The 25484-nt window shown below is 41.7% G+C and overlaps 1 protein-coding gene across 8 annotated transcripts in view; it reads left to right on the forward strand.

Moving 5' to 3' along the window:
* Positions 1 to 25484, forward strand: part of TENM2 (teneurin transmembrane protein 2) — a 2592228-nt gene that overhangs the window by 768168 nt on the left and 1798576 nt on the right. For all 8 annotated transcript variants that reach the window (XM_056575104.1, XM_056575105.1, XM_056575107.1 and 5 more), the window contains exon 4: positions 3984 to 4259. In XM_056575104.1, coding sequence (XP_056431079.1) covers positions 3984 to 4259 — 276 coding nt within the window. The remainder of the gene's footprint in view (positions 1 to 3983; positions 4260 to 25484) is intronic.

Below are 25484 nucleotides of genomic sequence, written 5' to 3' on the forward strand. Positions count from 1 at the left end.
CGAGCCGAGAAGTTCGTGATGAATCGAATCACTGTAACTTTGCTCATCTCTAATACATATATATATATGATCTGCACTTCCTAGTACCTTGTCTTGATACATAGGAAATGTACACTTAGCCAGTCACAGAGGCTGGTCACTAAATGGCTGAGATCAGGTGCGAGGAAGTGTGAAAAGGATCAGTCTAAATCCAAACAGTGTCAGAATTGTTACATTCTGCACTCCGGCCGCAAACTCCGGCCATGAGCGCAGTGTCCCTGCTTCACCATCTGCCGGCAGGGCCAGGATTCGCATCGGAGGACGTGCCCGCATGTGAATCCCAGCCCGTCACTCACCACGCTCCTCTGCCACCTCCTCCTCTGTGTCTCAGCTCCGGCGTGCACGTCCCCATCTCCTAGGGTGCGCGCGCGCCGGAGCTCTGAAATTTAAAAGGCCAGTGTGCCCATAATTAGTTGTTGCACCTGACACTACATTATAAAGTCCCTGCACCCCCCAAACTTCCCTGCCGGATCTTCAGTGCCCCTAGCCTGAGATTAAGTGTTCTATATTACCTGTTTGCCTTACCTGTGTATCCAGACCTTCTCGCTACGTTATTTGACTTCACCTCCTGCCTTGACCTTCTGCTAGGTATGACTATGCTACTGCCTTATCCTTCGGTACCTCACCTTGCCCAGTTACCTGTGTGGCCGAGCCGTGTAGGGGGTAGCGAACTGGGTGTCGTCTGCCGCAGCAAGCCCATCCTGCCTTGCGGCGGGCTCTGGTGAAGACCCCTTTAAGCAAAATCAGGTACATGTACCTGATGATTAGTGGTGACTTAACGCAATGTCAGGTACATGTACCTGATGGAAATAAACTGTCACAGCTCCGACGCGTTCAGACGAACCGAAAGCAGGGATCTGGCAGGGGTCTCCTCCTTCCCCCTCTCCTCTGTCACTTCATTCAGTGAAGCGATCAGTGGGGAGGGGGTCCCCGTTGGGGGAGGCCACTCGCTGCACTCAGGATCGGAGCGCGGCTCCGATCCTGAGTTAACCCTGTAGACGCTGCGGTCACTATTAGGGATTAGGGATACAGAAATTTGGTATTGCCGTAACTGTATCAACCTGCAGAGTAAAGATAACATGTCATTTATACCACATGACGCACGACCTAATTTTTTTAAATAAAAATCCACTGCAGAATAGATTTTTTTATGTATACCACCTCATAAAAAATTAAATAAAAAATGATCAGTGTCACATGTACCCCAGAATGGTACCAATGAAAGCGTCATTTTATCTCCCAAAAATATTTTTGCACACCTCTGCATCTTTATATGATGCCAACAAAATATCCTGTCTGAGGTCTGTGGGAGAGACACATAGCGCACAAAGGCCACATATGGGATGTTTCTAAAAACTTCAGAATTCAGGGAATAAAACTTGAGCTGTATTTATTTGTCAACACCTACTGTGTTACAGAAAAAAATGGCTAAAAATGAAAAATCTGCAAAAAAAATTTTTTTTAATTCAGCCTCCATTTTGATTTAATTTCTGTGAAGCACCAAAAAGGTTAATAAACTTCTTTAATATCATTCTGACTACTTTAAGGGGTGAAGTTTATAAAATGGGGTGATTTATTGAGGTATCTAACATACATGCCCCTCAATTCCGCTTCAGAACTGAACTGGTCCCTAAAAAATCAGATTTTGAAATTTTCTTGAAAATCAGGAAAATTGCTGCTAAACCTATAAACCTTATAACATTCTAAAAAAGTTAAAGAATGTTTATCAAATGATGGGAACATAAAGTAGACATATTGTAAATGTGAATTAATCATTAATTTGGTGCGATATGACTATTTATCATACAAGCAGAAAATGTAAAGTCTAGAAAAATGCGAATTTTTCTTATTTTTTTGCCAAATTTGGGATTTTTGTTACAAAAAAGCTGAATATATCAATCAAAATTTTCCACTAATTTAAAGTACAATATGTCATCAAAAAACGGAATTGCGTTGATAAGTAAAAGCGTTCCAAAGTTATTACCACATGAAGAAACACATGTCAGATTTGAAAAAAAGGCCTTTGTCATTAAGGCCAAAACAGGCTGTTGAGTAAAGGGGTTAACAGATGTAGAATCTAGGTTGCCTGGCAGGGCTAACCAGATGTCCGATGAAAATCCAACTAATGGTTGGATAGGCGCATGCCCGAGGATGGACACAGAGCCGAGATGGATTTTTAAGGCTTTATTTCTGGTGCAGAAGAACGCATTTCGAGGGGGCACCCCTCTTCGTCAGGTTCATGAACCTGACGAAGAGGGGTGCCCGCTCGAAACGCGTTGCACCACCCACTATGACACGGGGTCAGCTCCTGACCCCGTGTCATAGAAGGGGAGCAAGACAAGGGTGTACAGGTACGCTTTTCATCCTTATAGGGGTACTCTGGTGGAACATTTTTTTTTTTTAATTCAACTGGTGCCAGAAAGTTAAAAAGATTTGTAAACTACTTCTATTTAAAAATCTTAATTCTTCCAGTATGTATAAGCTGCTGTATGCCACAGAGGAAGTTCTTTTCTTTTGAATTTCTTTTCTGTCTGACCACAGTGCTCTCTGCTGACACCTCTGTCCATGCCAGGAGCTGTCCAAAGCAGGATAGGTTTGCTATGGGGATTTGCTCCTCTCCTCCTCTGAACAGTTCCTGACATGGACAGAGGTGTCAGCAGAGAGCCCTATGGTCAGACAGAAAATAAATGTAAAAAGAAAATAAATTCCTCTGGAGCATACAGCAGCTTATACATACTGGAAGGATTAATATTTTTAAATAATAGTAGTTTACAAATCTTTTTAACTTTCTGGCACCAGTTGATTTAAAAAAAAAAAAAATCACCAGAGTACCCCTATAAGGATGAAAAGCGTACCTGTACACCCTGTACACAGATTTGTAAATTACTTCAATTTAGAAATCTTCCAGTATGTATAAGCTGCTGTATGCCACAGAGGAAGTTCTTTTCTTTTAAATTTATTTTCTGTCTGACCATAGGGCTCTCTGCTGACACCTCTGTCCATGTCAGGAACTGTCCAGAGCAGGAGCAAATCCCCATAGCAAACCTATCCTGCTTTGGACAGTTCCTGACATGGACAGAGGTGTCAGCAGAGAGCACTGTGGTCAGACAGAAAATAAATTCAAAAGAAAAGAGCTTCCTCAGTGGCATACAGCAGCTTATACATACTGGAAGGATTAAGATTTCTAAATAGAAATAATTTACAAATCTGTTTATCTTTCTGGCACCAGATGATTAAGGTGTTTAAGCCTCCATAAATTTGATCCTGGCTCAAATCTACGATATTTTGGGACCAATCTACACTATTTTTGGCATTAGCCTTGGGTCCCAGCTGCAAGCAGAAACAGGGTCCCATCCGGTATGAAGCTAGGCTGCTGAGCACACTTCATTCAGTGGGAGTTGGACTAGGGCTTACATGTAGTCCCGATTTCCCAAAGGGGTTAAAACATTTTGATAGTAGCCAAGCTAAGCTGAAAAACTGCCGTGACCCCCTCACCTCTGCCATTTCAACAGTGCCCAGTCCCCACTGCTCAGTACTTTTTAGTATCCTCTTAAAACAAGCAAGTGCCCCCTCAACCAATTGTTTTTGGGGTGGGCTTCAAAGGGAATTCTTTGTGCAGAGATGTCCTAGGACATGGTGAATTGAAGTAGGTTTGTACTGCTGTTTTTCTTTTCAGCAAGTCTGTTTCACACACATGATAGGTCATTTGCATACAATCCAAATAATATATATAAGGTTAACCACACATTCTGTTCAGTAAAAATTCTAAAGTTTTTGTTCAGCATAAGGTAGAATTTAGGACATTTCGGTTTTTAGTACATGTGACAGAATGGCCTGTATTTGAACAATTTCATAAATGTATTTTTTATTTTTTTTTACAAATCAAATGTACAATTTTCATTTATCTATGTCTTCTTATATTCTCTCATATTACATTCTTCTAGGAACAAACTTCACTCTGGCTGAACTAGGAATATGTGAGCCCTCTCCACACCAAGGTGGCTTTTGCTCGGATGTTGGAATACTTCACCAAACTTATGCTTTGAGCGCTGGGTCTGACATTGACTCTGATAATGAGGGAGGAATGTCTCCTGAACATGCAATTCGATTATGGGGGAGAAGTATAAAATCCCGGAGAAGCTCTGGTCTGTCAAGTCGTGAAAACTCAGCGCTGACACTGACTGACTCTGACAATGAAAATAAATCAGATGAAGAGAACGGTAGGATTGCTTTCCAAATACAGATTTAGCTCAAATTAAGATCAAAATGAATAATGCTCTTTAGAAGAATTAATTATCACCTCACTTACAGCATCTTAGACAATACACTATTACAAACCTGATTAACTTTCCAATAAAACACTTGAGTATAAGATATTATTTATTACATGTGTTGGTTTTATATGTAAAAAGTTAATGTACCTGTGAAAAAGCATTTAGATTTTTTATTGAGCAAATGGAGAACACAGATGAGCCAAAACTAATTGCAATAAAATACAACTACAGAGTATTTATTGCTGCCTGGTACTTTAAAGCAAGGTAGTTTTTTTTTAATCAATATTCTTAAAGGGTGCGTTAACACGCTCTTTGTTTTTGCGGGTTTTCCGCAGCTTATTTGAGAGGGGCGGGCTCTTCTCGGCTGTCCATAGCAGATTGTCCGCGGCGGAATTTACGCTGCGGAAAATCCGCCGCAAGCCCCATTGAAGTCAGTAGGGACTGCGGCGGATTTTCCGCAGCGTAAATTCCGCCGTGGACAATCTGCTATGGACAGCCGAGAAGAGCCCGCCCCTTTCAAATACGCTGCGGAAAACCCGCAAAAACAAAGAGCGTGTGAACGCAGCTTAAAATGCAAAAAGAAAAGTATAAAAATATGCATATATATATGGCTCTATTTTCTGTTATCTTGTCTTTGTTCTACACAGCAGTAAAGACAAATAATTCCAAACAATGTCGTCATGAAAGATTGTTGTTGGAAAAATATATATTTAAAAAAAAATGTTGATATTTTTAAATTGATATCCTTTGTTACGTATTGTAGTCTATAACTCTCCAGGAAGCAAATGTCTTTTTTTTTTTATCTGTTTACTTTGTGTGACCATATGCTGTGGTTTTGCACTTTGGAATATGACATAAAAGACTGAACAAAAGAAAACATACAAAACGCAGATGCAGAAGGGAACAGGAACCCTTTTGGCAAGAATTTAGAAGCTTACAGTTTGTCTTGTTTCCTTTTCATTTCGATTTATTGTGAAGACTGAACAAATACTTATAGCTCAACAATTATGGGGAGGAAAATTGATCCCCATAATGAGTCTTAGTAAGATTCAGAGCTCTGATGTTCACCATCTGTTAAGATGCAGAAAGTTCTCCCAAATCTAAACTCAAAATTCTGTTACTTACTTGACTGCCAACTGTAACTAGAAGATATTATGAATTATATTATTAAGAAAAGTAAGGGCTATACATTGTTTCTCTTTTATGAATTAAAAACAAAAATATTTTTTTCATATCTTGCTAAAATTTGGGGCAGAAATGCTGAGAAATAGCCCCTTTGAATGACAAGGGACCAGTCCCTGCATTATCTTCTGTGGGCTTTCTGTGCACCCACAGTAATCTGCAGCACAAAACAAAAACAATACAACATTCTTCCCTCATGAACAAACAGAGAATATGTGTATAAAAAAAAAAATAATAAAAATTGTGCTACAGCGTAGGTTGCAAGTGCCTAGAGCATGTCAATTGGGCCAATGAATGCAAAATAATGCATCGTTGCTCACTTTATATTTGTTGGCCCAGAAAAGAGGGCACAAATCTTGCCTTGCCCTGTGAAGTGGATGGCAATGTATACAGTATATGCAGCACAACTCAGCGCTTTACAAAAACAGTCAAGCAATAAACAATAGATGGGAGTCCCTGTACAGTACTGAGCAGTGATACATACACTATATGCATCACCTCTCACTTGACATTCGCCAGACATGATTCATTAGCACCCAGCCCAATGAATATACTGTGTATAGTATTCCATAGAGTTACGAAAAGTGCAACAGCACTTACATATTGGGTATTGGGTACGAAAAGCTTCATCTTTATTTATTGTAATTACATCAAGGTAAAAACAGACCATACATGGATGGAGCAGACAGAAATGTATGTTGGATATATAAGTGTCTGAGGTTGCAAGTCCATCCCCTCCTATGTGGTATAACGGCTTTGATCAATGAAGTAGTGACAACTTCGGTTTCCTTTTGTTGTGTATATTGTGTATAGTAGAGTGCCTTTCTGCACACACTAATAGACCACCAAAGGGTGATCCAAAAAAAAACTATTTCCCATATGTACAAAACTTATTGTCTTTATTAATTCACCACACAAAAGAAAAAGTTTAAAGATACATTGCTTTTTACTCCAATTAACATGCCATGTATGTCACAGGGGCCAAAATGACCTCCTTAGGCTATATGTATCATATATATATATATATATATATATATATATATATATATATATATATGATAGCTGCTATTAGAAATAATGTAAGTTTTAGGGAAATAGTGGTATTAGTACAATATAACATATATGTGCAATATTTTCACTATATAATGACACAAATATTGACACCATGTCTTAAATAATGTTATATGTTTTAAAAGAGGCTGTAAATCCTGGTTGTACACTTATATGAATGGTATATATAATTCACAGTGAGTTAAAGATATAGAGTGAGAAGATGAGTGGATGGTATTTAAAACTATGTAATATTAAGGTGTGGATTACTATCCTTATTTATTGCATGTAATGTGATTATTAGTTCATGCATTTGACTAATTCATGGAATGTATAGGATTAACATTCATTGCACAGTCAGTCATAAGCACATCTCCGAGGTGTGCACGCGCAGCGAACATTGGCAGGGGCGCTGCTACTCATGGTGTCTGTAAACACAGTGTGCATGTCACAGTGAGGAGAATAGGACATGCGTGCTGACGTTGTGACGCCAGATGAGGGCGGTGTGATTCTCCGGCAGGACGCTGTGTGGGAACCGACATCACTGGAGAACCAGAAACAGGATTTGCGTTCCGGAACATGAGGCAATAGGAGCTGTATAAAAGGGGACAGAGAACAAATAAAAGCAAGATTCCTGAGGAAGGAACGAAACAGTAGCTGTAGGAGTTCAGAGGCATGCTGGCAGCAGCCTAATATGGGTGAATGCACACAGGATCTCAGAATGCTGGGTAGCAATATGCTGGATTTGGGGAGATATTAGGTATACAATGTGTTGCAATATGAAAGTATAAGCAAATAGACAAGAGATGGGTTATGACCCACGATGCATATGTCTAGCCTGTATTTAACCCTTCATGCACAACGTCCTGTGTATACTATATTACAACTATTATAGTATTGCAGTGTGTCCAGTACCTCTCTGATTGGATTTTTATTGGTGTGTCATTGTTTGTAATACCTTATACTATTTTTTAAAAAGATGACAAATAAACTTTTGCATTTTTTATTGGAGTTTGTAGCTCTATTTTTTTGCTTGGTGTATATGTAATATATATATATATATATATATATATATATATATATATATGTGTGTGTCCTCTTGATAAAGTTATGTTCAATAGAGAAACATGTCGAGAGGGGGCTGAGAATTGATTTTAAGAAAGTGCTTACTTCGTCCTGCATGATACACTGCAGGTACATGCGGAGATCATTGATACATATAGCCTAAGGAGGTCAGTTTGGCCCCTGTGACATACATGGCATATTAATTGGAGTAAACTGTATTCTTAAACTGTATTGTTAAACTTTTTCTTTTGTGTGGTGAATTAATAAAGATAATAAGTGTTGTACATATGGGAAATAGGGTTCTTTTGGATCACTCTTTTAGTCTATCAGTTGGAAATTTGATATTACCTGACATATATTGGTCTTTATCGATATAGTTCTGCACACACTGGCTCAGATTTACTATTCTCATGGTAAAGTATTCATCTACCAAAATTTTTGCAAAATGAGACAAATCTTAAAATTGTAAAACAGGTTTGTGTAGGTAGGAAAAATAACTGCAGTTTTTTCTATATTTAATTTTTTCTATGAATAATTTTTATAATGTGCCACTATTGGTGCATCTAATTTGTCCCTGAGACATGTACCAAATTAGGAAATCTAGTAAATAAAGAGCCTAGTTTGATAAAATCGAAAAAGAGAAAAAAAAAATACAACAATAGTAAACCTAAGCCACTATATGCATCATTGCTTACTTTAATTTCACCAGGCCAGGTCAAAGCCTGTGATAACAATCATATTTTGAACTCTTGAAAAATTGTGTCCTGTGCCACTGGGTGAGAGAGGAGCTATATAGTCCATAAAAAGTGACATGTATCATAAGAAGAAAAAATCCACAATTCTGTATTAATTTATAGGTAACTACAGGTTGAACAATCTGTGTGGTCTACTAAAGATACAGCAGAGAGTAAAGGCAGTTTTCTTACAGCCAGGCGCAGGGTTGGGAGAGGAGGATGTCTAATCTCCTGGGACACGGAGTAAAGATTATTTCACAAATTTAACAGTTTAAAGGCTATGGACACATTTGAAGAGCATTTTTCTTGCTTTCTTATCATACAAAATAGAACACTTTTTATATGTCTTTATTAAAATGTTTGCACGTCTCTTCAGTTTTCTGTGTGAGCTCTTTCTCTGTATACAGCCCACGTGAATTCTCCAATGAAACCTGCCTCATGTATGCTTTCCTCCCTCTTTACAGCCTGTCATGCAATGCTAGAACTAAAAATAGGCAGGGCTCCTTAGAGAGTAGTATAACTGATAAATTCAGGCAAGGCTACAAAATACACAGTCCATTATAGAGATCTGCTCACTTGGCTCTGTTGTGTATCTGACACAACCACTATTAGCGCGTTTGTTAACAAATAAGGTGCTGCCTTCCCGGTATCGGCATGGAGGTTCCTCAGCTGAAATAACATCAATGTGCTTGAATACAAGTAGAAATTTGGGCTATGGTGAAAACCAACAGAAGAACTTTGTAGATAGTAATAAATCGTTTATTGTGCCAGATACAATGTTTTTCGAGGCTACAGTGCCTCTTCGTCAGGTATATAGGCTTATATTATACAACATACAGGCCTATATACCTGACTAAGAGGCACTGTAGCCTTGAAACATGTTCAATCTTACACAATAAAGGAATTACTATCTACAAGAATCTTCTTCTGTCGGTTTGTGTCATAGCCCGGATTTCTACTTGTATTCAAGCCCATTGATCTTTACAGCCTGTGTGAGCCACCCCCTAAAGATTATTTCTCTTCTGTCCATACTTTGAGCTGCTGTGTAGCCTCCTTCCTGCTATAATAGCTAACAGTGAGAGAGAAGACAGCCCATCTGACTGATTAATCTTCTCTCTCTGAGCAGCAGGTAAATGGTAGAAATTTCCAATAAAGACTATATAGAAAGTTGCGATTCATTTTGCATTTAGGAAACCAATAAACCAAAAAATACATGCAAACATGTCAATAGCCTTTAAGCTGACTTAAGGGAGTAAATACTAGTATTTATTTTCTAATCAATATTCCACTTTTCTTAGAATAAAATTAATATTTAACTTTTCATTAAAGGGAAACTCCCAACTGGTTCACTTGCACTAAATCCAATGTGCGGGGTTATAGTGTAGATGAACTGGATGACAACAAGAATCATTTACCCGGATCCAGAGATATCGGTTATATTAGCCTCAATTGCCAATAGCTGACTTTGCGAAATGAAGGCAGAACCCAGGCTGGTCCCGCCTCCATTTCACAAAATGGGCTATTAGCAATGAAGGCTAATACAACAGGTATTTTCATAACCGGACTGTGCATCCTGGTTAGTGACATCTCATTGTAATATGGGTTACCCACACTGTTATCCCATATATTGTGTTTAGTGAATGTCAGTTTCCCTTTACATTCCAGTGTTGTTAAAAAAAAAAAAATTATAATAATAATAATAATAATAATAATAATATATATATATATATATATATATATATATATATTTATTGTGCTAGTAGTGGATGAATATGCAGCAGTCATGTTCACTTTATTAAGAATCAGCAATATAACCTTAAAACTTCTGCATAACAATAGGTTTCAGGCTGACAGGCTATTGTCACGATGCCGGCTGGCAGGTAGTGGATCCTCTGTGCCAGAGAGGGATTGGCGAGGACCGCGCTAGTGGACCGGTTCTAAGTCACTACTGGTTTTCACCAGAGCTCGCCGCAAAGCGGGATGGTCTTGCTGCGGCGGTAGTGACCAGGTCGTATCCACTAGCAACGGGTCACCTCTCTGACTGCTGATGATAGGCGAGGTACAAGGGAGTAGACAGAAGCAAGGTCGGACGTAGCAGAAGGTCGGGGGCAGGCGGCAAGGTTCGTAGTCAGGGTGGATAGCAGAAGTTCTGGTACACAGGCTTTAGACACACAATACGCTTTCACTAGGCACAAGGGCAACAAGATCCGGCAAGGGAGTGCATGGGAGGAGGTCAGATATAGTCAGGGACCAGGTGGAAGCCAATTAAACTAATTGGGCCAGGCACCAATCATTGGTGCACTGGCCCTTTAAGTCTCAGGGAGCTGGCGCGCGCGCGCCCTAGAGAGCGGAGCCGCGCGCGCCAGCACATGACAGCAGGGGACGGGAACGGGTAAGTGACCTGGGATGCGATTCGCGAGCGGGCGCGTCCCGCTGTGCGAATCGCATCCCCAACGGCCATGACAGTGCAGCGCTCCCGGTCAGCGGGACCGACCGGGGAGCTGCAGGGAGAAAGACGCCGTGAGCGCTCCGGGGAGGAGCGGGGACCCGGAGCGCTAGGCGTAACAGTACCCCCCCCCTTAGGTCTCCCCTTTTTTTTGTCCGGTGACTGCCTCCCCTGGGATGAGGACACCGGGAAGGAATGGATGGTTTCCTCAATGGCAGGCAGTACAGCAGGAGTAGGAATGGGGAGGGAGGGCAGAGGGTGAAGCTTGGCACGGGGCAGGGAGACACAAGGACGGGAGCCATGAGGGGACACAGAGGCTTGCCTGAAGGGACTGGGAGGGGGGGAGAGGCATTTTCTGTGGCAGGCAGAGTCCCTAACGACTTTAGGGGGACCGGATACAGGAGGAACCACAGGGTCACGGCAGGGAGTATTGGGAACCGGTTTAAGGCAGTCCTTGGAACAAGAGGGACCCCAACTCTTGATCTCCCCAGTGGACCAGTCCAGGGTTGGGGAATGGTGTAGAAGCCAGGGTAGTCCAAGGAGAATTTCGGAAGTGCAATTGGGAAGGACCAAAAATTCAATTTTCTCGTGATGAGGTCCGATGCACATTAGGAGGGGCTCCGTGCGGTAACGCACGGTGCAATCCAACCTGGCTCCGTTGACCGCGGAAATGTGGAGTGGCTTGACAAGACGGGTCATCGGAATGCGGAATTTATTCACCAAGGACTCCCGAATAAAATTCCCAGAAGCACCAGAGTCCAGACAGGCCACGGCTGAGAGGGAAGAGCTGGCTGAAGTAGAAATCCGTACAGGCACCGTGAGACGTGGAGAAGCCGACTTAGCATCCAGAGACGCCACACCCACGAGAGCTGGGTGCGAGCGTGCGTTTCCCAGACGTGGAGGACGGATAGGGCAATCCACCAAAAAATGTTCGGTACTGGCACAGTACAGACAAAGATTCTCTTCCTTACGGCGATTCCTCTCTTCCAGGGTCAGGCGAGACCGATCCACTTGCATGGCTTCCTCGGCGGGAGGCCTAGGCGCAGATTGCAGTGGAGACTGTGGGAGAGGTGTCCAGAGATCTAAGTCTTTTTCCTGGCGGAGCTCTTGATGTCTCTCAGAAAAACGCATGTCAATGCGCGTGGCTAGATGAATGAGTTCATGCAGGTTAGCAGGAGTTTCTCGTGCGGCCAGAACATCTTTAATGTTGCTGGATAGGCCTTTTTTAAAGGTCGCGCAGAGGGCCTCATTATTCCAGGAAAGTTCAGAAGCAAGAGTACGGAATTGTATGGCGTACTCGCCAACGGAAGAATTACCCTGGACCAGGTTCAGCAGGGCAGTCTCAGCAGAAGAGGCTCGGGCAGGTTCCTCAAAGACACTTCGAATTTCCGAGAAGAAGGAGTGTACAGAGGCAGTGACGGGGTCATTGCGGTCCCAGAGCGGTGTGGCCCATGACAGAGCTTTTCCAGACAGAAGGCTGACTACGAAAGCCACCTTAGACCTTTCAGTAGGAAAATGGTCCGACATCATCTCCAAGTGCAGAGAACATTGCGAAAGAAAGCCACGGCAAAACTTAGAGTCCCCATTAAATTTGTCCGGCAAGGACAGGCGGAGGCTAGGAGTGGCCACTCGCTGCGGAAGGGGTGCAGGAGCTGGCGGAGGAGATGATTGCTGCTGAAGTTGCGACTGAAGTTGCTGCACAATGGTGAATACTTCCGACAGCTGGTGGGTTAGATGGGCAATCTGTCGGGATTGCTGGGCGACCACCGTGGTGATATCAGAGATATAAGGCAGAGGGACGTCAGCGGGATCCATGTCCGGATCTACTGTCACGATGCCGGCTGGCAGGTAGTGGATCCTCTGTGCCAGAGAGGGATTGGCGAGGACCGCGCTAGTGGACCGGTTCTAAGTCACTACTGGTTTTCACCAGAGCCCGCCGCAAAGCGGGATGGTCTTGCTGCGGCGGTAGTGACCAGGTCGTATCCACTAGCAACGGGTCACCTCTCTGACTGCTGATGATAGGCGAGGTACAAGGGAGTAGACAGAAGCAAGGTCGGACGTAGCAGAAGGTCGGGGGCAGGCGGCAAGGTTCGTAGTCAGGGTGGATAGCAGAAGTTCTGGTACACAGGCTTTAGACACACAATACGCTTTCACTAGGCACAAGGGCAACAAGATCCGGCAAGGGAGTGCATGGGAGGAGGTCAGATATAGTCAGGGACCAGGTGGAAGCCAATTAAACTAATTGGGCCAGGCACCAATCATTGGTGCACTGGCCCTTTAAGTCTCAGGGAGCTGGCGCGCGCGCGCCCTAGAGAGCGGAGCCGCGCGCGCCAGCACATGACAGCAGGGGACGGGAACGGGTAAGTGACCTGGGATGCGATTCGCGAGCGGGCGCGTCCCGCTGTGCGAATCGCATCCCCAACGGCCATGACAGTGCAGCGCTCCCGGTCAGCGGGACCGACCGGGGAGCTGCAGGGAGAAAGACGCCGTGAGCGCTCCGGGGAGGAGCGGGGACCCGGAGCGCTAGGCGTAACAGCTATTAATATCAGAAAATAATATCATTACCGTTAGTCTTCTGTATGTATTTTCCCTGCATTATTACCATAGCCAACCAGTTCAGGCAGGGCCTTGTTAACACAGGCTTTAACTGAAGTTCGATAGAAAATGACAATAGGCTTTTTGCTCACTCAATAGCTGTAGTCTGAGTTCTACATTTTTAATTTTCTCACTTTCTGCCTCCTCGCATTTAGCATCTTCTATAGTTAATCACTTCCTAAAACAGCAATCACTTGAAAGCTTAAATTGAAGTACTAACACTTTCTAGTAGTGAATGATGTGATCAACTGTTCCCTCCTGGGTGTTTTTCGATGTTCTCTGTGTAGCTATGTCACCTGGCATGGATGTTATTGTGGGATTCTGTTTAATTGTGATTAAAATGATCACATAATCCTGACAGGTCGGTTTAATACATTTTTCCTTAGGAAATGTAAGATTAAAATAAATAAAACTGCACCTTGAAAATCATGATAAAGAATCGAAAAGAAATGAGATTTTGTGACATAGTTTATAGAAACAATAATGCCTTCCACTATATGTTACACAAAAAGAGCTCTATTAAATATGTAATGATGACTTATAGACGTAACAGGATGACTTAAATGTTAGGCAGCAGGAACTTGCTATGAAATAATAGCAGATTATCTTCAATACAGTTGGTGTTTCATTGAGTTAGATTGTGTCAAAAAGACTGTAGACTCCATAGCTTCCCCTACTGTGTTGCTAATTGGGTTGAGGGGCTACTCTCTGTACTAGCCAAATGTGGCCATGATGGGGTGAACCAGTCACTGTGCAGGAGGTAAAGAGCACTCTTCTGTTTCTTAGAGGCCGCTCGACTGCTATCTATCACTTATCTAACCTCTTTCATAACTAGAGTTCATAATACCTTACCAATATACAATTTACAATGTGTCTAGGATGGCCATGCAGTTGTCAATATCTACAGTCTGGTAAACAACACATGTAAATCGGCGGAGACACCATCTCTCATAGGGCCACTGATGCAATGCTAAACAACAGACAATCATAAGTGTCTATATTACTTTTAACAGCGTATCAACACTATATTAACACTCAACGTTAAATCTGCTCATCATTCCTTGTATAGTAAAAGGAGGAGATTATGACTAGAGAATTAGGCCTCTAGAAAACTCACCTAACTTGCAGTCTAGCAGTCTAGACATATAGGGGAGATTTACCAAAATTTTTTAACAAGGCCTCTGTAAAATGAAAGAAGCAATCTGATTGGTTGCTATAAGCAACTGGGCAACTTTTCCTCTAAACAGGTTTTGATAAATCTCTTCCATAGGCCCAACTTTGCGAGAGAAAAACAGCAGCAACCAATCACAGCTAAGCTTTCACTTTACCACAGCTCATTACCTGAGCTGTGATTGGTTGCTGTTCCAGTTTTTCCCTCACAATGTTTGATGAATCTGAGCCAATTCTTAGCGTTCCTCTGTCAGGGCTGAAAATGTATTCCAACTCCTTAGTTGGGCACTATGGATTTTTTTTTTCTGGTTACTGCATAGTTTTTTTAGGGTAGGGCCACATATGGTGTATTTTCTGGGTATATTATTTGCATTTTTTACAGTAGCAGCAAAGACGATTAGATTCAAAAAGTCTCATTCACAGGGAAAAAAATCAGTAGAAAATCAGATGAAATGCAGATTTTTCCCATTCCCTTATGGGGATGTCAGGTCTGTAGTAGATCCACAGTGTTGCTGATTTTGCTGTGGAAACACAATGGATCTAAAGTCCTCAGTTTAAAAGCAATATGAATCCAAATACAGTACGTATTAGAATATTTTACAATATTTTACAGACTGTATTGTCATATTTTAGCTCTACTTATGATTGAAGTTAGAGATGAGCGAATTTACAGTAAATTTGATTCGTCACGAACTTCTCGGCTCGGCAGTTGATGACTTATCCTGCATAAATTAGTTCAGCTTTCAGGTGCTCTTGTGGGCTGGAAAAGGTGGATACAGTCCTAGGAAAGAGTCTCCTAGGACTGTATCCACCTTTTCCATCCCACGGGAGCACCTGAAAGCTGAACTAATTTATGCAGGATAAGTCATCAACTGCCAAGCCGAGAAGTTCGTGACGAATCGAATTTACTGTAAATTCGCTCATCTCTAATGGAAGTCACCGCTCTTGCTAGAAATTTAGGTGACTCCCTGAGATGAATTCTGGACAGTGAGCTAAGCAAATGTACAATGACAGAAACCTCTGGTGTAAAGTTCCTTGTGTTTTCTCCTGTCACTTTTATGTTTAAATAACTTTTATACTTATGCTTCCTTTCAAATTTACTAGTAAAACTCTTTCCGTATGCTACAGGGAAAGAAGAGAGTATAACTTTATATCTTCATATTGTCACTACCATAAGTGTCTTACTTGACTGATAACATACTTACATGCTTACATAGCTGCATCCACAGCATCTACCACAAGTTTAAGTTAACCCTTACCCATGGATAGGGAATAGCCAAGTGATCAGTGGAGGTCCAACAATTTGGATCTTGTCGACCAGTAGAATGGAAGAGAAATGTCCCCACAACAAGGCGAGTGCACCATGTATGCCCAACCAATACTCCATTAATTGCCTGTTGAGCAGTGCAAAGCAATATTTGACATCAGAACATTGTTGGGCACTGCTTTACAGACAATGAATGGGGCTCTGGCTGTGCATGTAGGGTGAACTCCCTTTATTGTGAGGCACATCACTCCCCTGTTCTGGTAATTGGTGTGGGTCCTAGTAGTCAGGCTAACATCAATCACCTAGTTATTCCTTATACTATGGATAGGGGTGTGGTAAGTTGGGGATGGCGTGTAGTGCAGACTAGACTGTTCATGATGTCAGGAGCATGGAGTGAATGGATGTTGATGGTAGTAGTCCTGCAAGTTATTGTCACTTACCACCGTTCCAAAAAAGTAGTCATCCTATCCAAGCGCTGGAAAATAATTCAAAATGTAGGGATGTATGATACTTACTTTTTACGGTATAATATTGCAGGATAACAGGAATACACGGTTCCATATCTGGTAATGAGATTACACAGAGGCATTGAACATGGTAAATAGCCACAGTTGCTGTCACTGGGAATGCTGAGACATTTAGTACTTGCTAAGACACTATATCTGTCAACATCAGCTATTGCTGGCATCTTGACTTTATCCTGAACCATGGAATCCATGGGAGAAGTTTACAGTCACTCTGGAACAGATGATGATAGACTGGGCTTAAGACCTGTTCCCATGAGGCATGAGACAGGAGGACACAGAAGATGTCTTCTCACTACTCTGGCTGGGGCCAGACTCTAAACTGACTAACTAGAGCTCCTCCCTGTTTCATCGGACAAGGATGGGGGGTAAGGGCTGACTATGCCTGATTGGCTGCAACTGTTACCATGACCACTAGCTATGTTCTTTACAAAGCACAACATTAACTCTTCAGTGTAATTAAATGCACATTGACCAAAGTACAGGTGTAGACATTTCTATTTAAACAATTCAAGTTAAGGCCACAGGAGGGTTGGAGGCAGACATCTTAGGGTTACCAAACACTCAACAAAGCCAGGTAATGAAGGTGTTCTGCTTCGGGACACCACAGGGATTAACTTTAAAATGTGCAATAACCCCTTTAAAAGACTGATAATTTAAGTTTCTGTACCCTGGCTCAACAAAAACATTACTGACATGTACTGTGGATGTAGATACCATGGACAGGGAAAAGTATCTCTTTCTCTTGGGCTCTTCATCTGATAACCATAATGGGGAAGCCCTAGAGAGATATGTTCAGCTCCCAGTTCTTGTTCCCACTTGAAAATGTAAAATGGATAGATAAGGATGTTGGTACTGTATGTCCACTTACATTTGGTACATTTCTTTAAAATTATAGCGAGAAGAGATCAGTTAAGCTTCCACTCTGGTGGGTGTTTTCAGTATGGTAATTTATTATACATGGTGACCAATTCATTTTAATAGGTGTCATTTCATTTTTCCACTTCAATGTTTCCTTTTAGGAGAAATTAACCTAATTTTTTAATATTGTCAGGATATACCGCACTGTGATGGCAAGGAATAGATGAACTGTTTGTAAAGTAGGAAAGTTTTCCTGTTAATCACAGCCATCAATCAGCAATAGGTTTATGTGTTCCTACTGCACCTGTGGGTAAAATGCACACTGCTCAAAAGAATAAAGGAAAAACTAATATAACGCATCCTAGATCTGAATGAATGAACTAATCGTATGAAATGCTTTACTCTCTTTACATAGTTGAATGTGCTGACAACAAAATCACGTAAAAATTATCAATGGAAATCAAATTTATCAACTCATGGAGGTCTCAATATGGAGTCACACTCAAAATCAAAGTGGAAAACCACACAACAAGCCGATCCAACTTTGATGGAATGTTCTTAAACAATTCAAAATGATGCTCAGTAGTGTGTGTGGCCTCCACGTGCCCGTATGACCTCCCTACAACACCTGGGCATGCTCCTGATGAGGTGGCGGATGGTCTCCTGAGGGATGTCCTCCTAGATCTGGACTAAAGCATCTTCCAACTCCTGGACAGTCTGTGGTGCAATGTGGCGTTGGTGTATGGAGTGAGCCATGCTGTCCCAGATGTGCTCAATCGAATTCAGGTCTTGGGAAGGGGCAGGCCAGTCCATAGCATCAATTCCTACCTCTTGCCGAAAATGCTGACACACTCCAGCCACATGAGGTCTAGCATTGTCTTGAATTAGGAGGAACCCAGGGCCAACCGCACCAGCATATGGTCTCAAAAGGGGTCTGAGGATCTCATCTTGGTACCTAAGGGCAGTCAGGCTATCTCTGGCAAGAAATGCCACCCCACATCATTACTGACCCACCGCCAAACTGGTCATGCTGGAGGATGTTGCCGGCAGCAGAACGTTCTCCACGGCGTCTCCAGACTCTGTCACATGTGCTCAGTGTGAACCTGCTTTAATCTGTGAAGAGCACAGTGCGACAGTGGCAAATTTGCCAATCTTGGTGTTCTCTGGAAAATGCCAAACGTCCTGCACGGTGTTGGGCTGTAAGCACAACCCCCACCTGTGGACGTCGGGCTCACATACCACCCTCATAGAGTCTGTTTCTGACCATTTGAGTGGACATATGCACATTTGTGGCCTTATGGAGGTCATTTTGCAGGGCTCTGCCAGTGCTCCTCCTGCTCCTCCTTGCATAAAGGCGGAGATAGCAGTCCTGCATCTGGGTTGTTGCCTCCCTACGGCCTCCTTCATGTCTCCTGATGTACTGGCCTGTCTTCTGGTAGCGCCTCCATGCTCTGGCCACTATGCTGACAGACACAGCAAACCTTCTTGCCACAGCTCGCATTGATGTGTCATCCTGGATGAGCTGCGCTACCTGAGCCACTTGTGTGTGTTGTAGACTCCGTCTCATGCTACCACTAGAGTGAAAGCACCGCCTGCATTCAAAAATGACCAAAACATCTCAGCATAGCAACTGAGAAGGGGTTTGTGGTCACCACCCGCAGAATCACTCCTTTATTGGGGGTGTCTTGCTAATTGCCTATAATTTCCAACTGTTGTCTGTTCCATTTGCACAACAGCATGTAAAATTGATTGTCAACCAGTGTTGCTTCCTGAGTGGACAGTGTGATTTCACAGAAGTGTGATTGACTTGGAGTTACATTGTGTTGTTTAAGTGTTCCCTTTATTTTTTTTGAGCAGTGTATATCCAAACTAAACTAAAAATGCTTGATACAAAGCAACAAGGTATATTTAAAGAAAACATAATAAACGCTGACAGTGCTTTAAAAATGGAAACATTCGGGCTTGAAGCCATTGATATGCTTTTTTTTAACAATAACATGGTCAAAATGTTTCAAATTCTGCAGCAGAACATAATAGCACTTACAAGAAATATACAGCATTTTATAGACAAATACATCCTTTTACTGGGTTATGCTATAACCTAAGCATGACATGCAGAATGGCTTTGCACAATACTAAACCTGTCCTCAAACTTTTAGTATAAGAGCTGTTTTAGAGAATTGCTTATCCGTATGTGTAGATAGCTCTATAGACAATTGCAGAAAGTGTGTCCCTGCTCTTAATTATTGCAGATGCTTTGTACATGACCTACCATACTTCATTCTAATTTAGTATATTACTGCTAGCTATGGAGTGCACCAGCATGCATTCCTAAGCATTACCATGATCAGAGCCACACAAAGGTTGTCTCCATGGCGATATGTATAGAAAATCACATTTAAAGCTAATGCTAAACTAGCTTCTAAAATGTCATGAACATGAACCCACAGAAAAGAAGCCAAGATTTTAGATGTAAGAAAAATGTCTATAAAATTGCACAGCAATCTCAATGATTTTAAAGAAATGTGCCAGAACACAAGTGGACACACTAACATCCTTTTCAATCCACTTAACATTTCGTGGTAGGAACAAGAACAGCTTAGTGTAATGAAGTTTTCATGCCATTAAGTCATTAAGTCCCAAGACCCTTCTGCGAATTGTCAGCTACAAATGCCAATGGTGATAGTTTGCTACATTGGACACCTGTCTACTGGGAACCACAACAAGTCACAAATTCATTTCATTTTCTATTGTTTGGCTGCTAATGAATGAAGTCATTGCTTCTGTAACCTTTACACTATGCATATGTTCTACATAGAGAAGCTGTCTGGTCCCACCCACTTTACAGGAACTTATTAGTCACCATTGATTTGGGCCGGTGACATGACTTGTTAGGAAGCCGCTTGCCTGTCAGTCGATGCTAAACTTTGGAATTAAAAGCTGAAACGCGTCGGCTGAGATGCGCATCAACATAATTACACAACTGCAAGGTGCAACCAAGTGAGCGCTCAGGCCACAACGGAAAAGACAACAAAAGACAGAAGTATAATGGATGGGCTTGTCAGACATCCGGGAACGTGTGCCATTGTGCCATTTATGAAAATAAAGCCACCTGATGGATGTCATTTAACAAATATAATATGTGTATTAGACAGGCAGAGGTGTTAACTTCAGTAAAGTTCCTGCTCTTTCTAGTTGACAGATTTCTGTTTAGCTGAAGAAAATCAATGTTTTTTTTCACATGGCTGATTTTATGAAGTGTTGGGATGTATTATCATATAGATTGACAGTTGCCCCACTAGTTCAACACCACAGCATGGACGCTTACAAAGCTATCATTAATTTCTTACGCTTGTACCCAGCTACAGCTTCCTACATTATAAACACTGTGTCCTTCAGAACCCAATCAATAACCTTTTAGGTATGCTTCTCTTGAAGAGGAACTAACAGCAATCCATACTTGAATCAAAATGATCTTTCCTGTGCAATGTAGGTTTACAAATATGAATAAAAATATGACTTTTATGGCTTTTTTATTTCAGTATGTATCATACACCAAAAGGATCTTTTGTTGCGCTCCATTCGCTGACCTAGCGAAAATTGCACAATCTGCTTCAGACATTGTAGACAGACATTAACTGCCCATGATCAATATTATGTACCATTTCTAAACCTCTTCTCGCCGGCAGACTATAAAACAATACATAATGTAGACGGGAGTCGGTGAAAGAGTTAGTTGACACTGCTTTTTCTGGTTTTGCCGGCTGCACACAAACACTTTAATATGTATGAGGCGAGAATCTTATAATAACAAAGGCTCTCTTTATATTAAGTGAGGCTATTCCTTTCTCGGCAGCATTGAATAACCTTCTGATAATCCCTTGATATGAGACATTTAGGTTTAACATACATTTTTTAGGTTACTGGAAATATTGACACAGTGGAATTGGGTACTTAGACGCACTGGAAAGAATAATGATGTGTTACGGTGACATACACACACCTGTTTTTAAAGATGAAACTGTAACTTGTATAATGTAATCTTGATTGATTTCCCAAAATGTCATCAGTGAATATGATTTAACAAGGTTCTTTGCAGACCAATTGATGGATTCACTGACTTTTTCCTACTGCTACGTCCTGTTAGTTTCTCTATTCAGTAATTAAGATTTTCAACATTGTGTTCTGAACAATCAATATTTAAAGCCAAAAGGGAATTCTTATGTATATGTCTCCTCCGAGGTCAAGCATACATGTTATATAAGGAGGAATCCCTACATAATACTGTCTAACCCTTAGCAGGAATTACCCTTATTTAGAAGAGACTGTAAATAATTATTATAGTTCATGCACATCAGTAGGTCTGTTATCCTACAAGTAAACAATAAATATACCATATGTTCGAAGGATAACTGACTTATGTGTTTCAAGGAACACTTCAGGAAAAAACAATATACTGTTGAAGCATCTCATTGTGCCTGTGGGTTGGGTGTCAGACATTAGTGTCTTTATTTATATGTAGTTATGTTGTATTAGTATTTCTTTCAATCTGTTTTGAAAAACAAATTGGGTATACATAAGTAAGACAAATTCCAGCCATATAGTCATCAAATAACACCAGTATACAAGTAGGAAATATTATCAGTATACAGTGAAGATAGTGGAAGATATGAGCTTTACACAAGCTCTGCAGACTATATAAGTGATTACAGTGATGTTACACTGGGTGACTCACAGGTGATGTCTACTCCTTTTCCACTTTTCCTTTTCTTCTCCATCTGGCCCAGACTGTCATGACATTTTTTCCAGCCACAACTAGTCTCCAAAGAACATGCCAGACAAAGGTTATAGGCTTCACACTTTTCCAGTTAGGTCCCTTCAGAAGGTAGACAGGTCTCTGCATGTGTTTTCTCCCACTACGCAGGTTCCCCGAGTAGGTAGGTGTTACCTGTTGAAAGGTCCTCCTGTAGATAGCTGCCCCCTTTAGATAGCTACTCCCTGAAGATAGTAGCAGCCCCCTATAAGTAGAGGTTACTCCCTGTAAGTAGGCCCTCCTGTATACAGTAGTCCCCTGTATATAGTTGCAGGCTGCCGTATATAGTAGTAGCAGCCCACCATATATAGTAGTAGCAGCATCCCTTTTAGGTATTAGTAGCAGCAGCAGCATCCTTTAGGTGGTAGTAGCAGCAGCAGCAGCCCCCTTTAGGTAGAAACAGTAGTAGTAGTAGTTGTAGCATCAACCCCTTTTAGGTAGTTGTAGTAGTGGTTGATAGCATCCCCCTTTAGGTAGTAGTAGTATCAGCCTCCTTTCTTGTAGTAGTAGTAGTGATAGTCCCCCTTTATGAAGTAGTAGTGGTAGTAGTAGTACTGGCAGCCCCTTTTAGGTAGAAGTAGTAGTAGCAGACTTCTTTAGGTAGTAGTTGTGACAGCCACCTTCAAGTAGTAGTAGTAGCAACCCCCTTCAGGTAGTAGCAGCAGCCTTTCTTCTGGCTCTTTCTCTCCTCTTCTGATCCTATCTGTATTTTGGCACATGATAATGTCCCTCATGTTCCACAACACAGAGAAATGATGTTCAGCATATTGTTGCTGCCTTCATAATGTGAGCAGCCACAACAGTGATTGACAGGGTTAGGAGCACCTCTTGGCTTTCCACTTTTTTAAACAGCCGAGCTTCACATTAAACTATAAATGTGTAATTAAGATACCCTCATAGTTAAATACATCCCGGACCAGCAGACCCTAAGGATGGTGTGCCCGATGGCTAGTCTGGCCCTGGCTGGCAGTCAGTGGGAGGTCATATACTCCATGAAGGCCCATACACTGTGTATGCAAACATTCTAGTCTGTGAGAGGGGGGTGATCTAGCCAAACCTCTCTTTCCCCAGAAAACGGAAACCAGATTGGTCTAAAGAAGTCTAGCTTAGAGTGAGAAATGGTAAGGAGCATTCAACCTCACTCCTTCCAGCATAAGGCCTCAGAGCCCAGGATTGCTTGAAGATGAACAAGAGAAAGATTGTGGTCAAAAGTAGGACGTGTGCCTCATGGCTATCCTAGGACCTGTTATTGGTTGCTATAGGCAAATCAGACACATTTTGTCCTCAGATTGTGGAGATGGAGTGTCTCTTAGGATGGAGTGTCTCTCTGGATGCATATACGGTTAACAGGGGAACAACTGGGTGGTTTTAATTACGCAATTCAACATTTTGCAGTACTGATCAGTTAATACTCAAATTTTTTGTTCCAGGCACTATCAGCAATGGACTTGAAAATATAGCATTTAAAGTGCATCTGTCACATACAAAACACATATGATGCTGCCCACACATTGCAATAGGGTGATAAATATAATTCAGTTATACCTTTAGTAGGGCTTTAAAGTGTTTTATATCTCTATAAAAGCTTTTGAAAGGCATCCAGGACATTCAGAGAGGCGGGCATGGGGTCCACTATGCTTTGCCTTTCTCTGCTTACATCACGACTGATCATTATTTTGATTGACGCACAGGTCTTTTCTGTCAACGGCAGCCCTGGTGGTTCTACTGCGCATGGGCAGCCAAAGTATACTACAGCACCACACAGACAAGTTTCTGTGATGTAAGCAGAGGAAGGCAAAGCATAGTGGACCACCAACCCGGCCTCTTTGACTGTCCTGGATGCTTTACAAAAGCTTTTTTTAATGCCTATATATCACTCTAAAGTTTTACTGCAATGTGTGGGCAGCATCATTTAAATGCCCTTCAATGGCAGACCATGTAATACAAAGATGACAGAACAGTGGCTGCTTCTGCAAAGTGTGTTTACATGCTGACTCAGAGAGAAGGATCCCCCCCCCCCAAAGTAGGGGATCCCTTCCCCCATTTGGTGCCAATGAGTAATATATGTTTTGTTTTTAATTAAGTAGGGAATAAGTTGCAAATAGGGCTTGTGTGGATTTTGTATTTTAGTTTATTGATGTTTTTTTTTTTTACTATTTTAATCTAAACATTTTATGGCGTTTGATTCTTTCACAACATTTACCCTATTTGTTAAAAGATTCATCTTCTGTACTTTTGGAAGAACAAATGTTTCCTTCGGGTAGGATGGCATACATCACAGTTCTCCAAAAAAGTCCCTGAAAAAACAGAATCATACCGTCCAATCTTATTAATCAACCAGGACGTCAAACTTCTGACCAAGATCCTTACAGACCGACTGGCTACCATTTTACCAAAATTTATATGGTCTCACAAAGAAGGATTTAGAAAAGGCGATTCAGTGGCAACTAATCTTACAGCAGTACAGTCAGCACAAGATGTGGAGGGATCCATCCAAGACTCTCTCGGCCCTTTAATAATTGATGCTGAGAAAGCATTTGACATTGTTAGTTAGATGTAGCTTGAAGATGTTTTGGACAGCTTGGGCTCATTCTAGTCATTTATAGCAAATTCTATGGGGGAGATTTACTACATTTCTTTGGCTGTAATTTGGCACTATGCAGTAGGCGACATCTATTAACTGTCTATTTTTTTAAAAAAATGCAAAAATAATGTGCAAGCGTAACGAAAAAAAAAAAAAAGCTAATTCATACCACTTCTGCCCTGCCTTAGAAAAGTGCCTATAGCAGGTTCTGCAGGGATTTTTCATTTGTGCAAAATTTATCAAAGTCTGTGCGCCACTTCGATAAATTAGGCGCACATAAGCTGAAAACACAGAAGAAAAACCCTTGGATAGCCTTTGCCAAACTCCAGCTGCCCTAAATGTTATGGGGGTGTGAACATGCTGAAAATTCTGAATTATAACTTGGTGGCCCTCTTCTGCCACATACAGGGGTTTGGGTTCTAGGCACAAGTCGTTTCTAGAACCTAGACATTGAGAAACAACAGTCAGTCCAGTGGGGTTTTACCGGCCTTCTTCACTTAAAGTATTCTACGTTACCTAGCGCTGTTAAGGCAAGTTACATTTTACAAAATAATATTGCTACTTGGAAAGGATCATCCTATAGGATTTATTTTGTCATTTTACATCACCTAACCTTGTGGGACTCCCTGGCTTTTCCTCCTGGCAGGAAATGCAAGAACCTTTTTTCTACACCGCAGGGCTCTTATGGATTGATCAGAGTTGTAGATGTTTTGTCTTATCTCCAACATTTTTGTAAGTCTAGAGCTTTGGACTTTGATGTCCTCTATAGGGAGTCAGATTTTTATACTGTTTTGGGGCCTTCCAGTAGATTAGATTAACTCTCTTACATATAAGGTGCCCTACAGAAGAGAAGGTTTGAGGAACTAGCTAGTAGAGTTCT

Source organism: Hyla sarda, chromosome 4 (genome assembly GCF_029499605.1).
Source record: "Hyla sarda isolate aHylSar1 chromosome 4, aHylSar1.hap1, whole genome shotgun sequence".
NCBI classification, from domain to species: Eukaryota; Metazoa; Chordata; class Amphibia; order Anura; family Hylidae; genus Hyla; species Hyla sarda.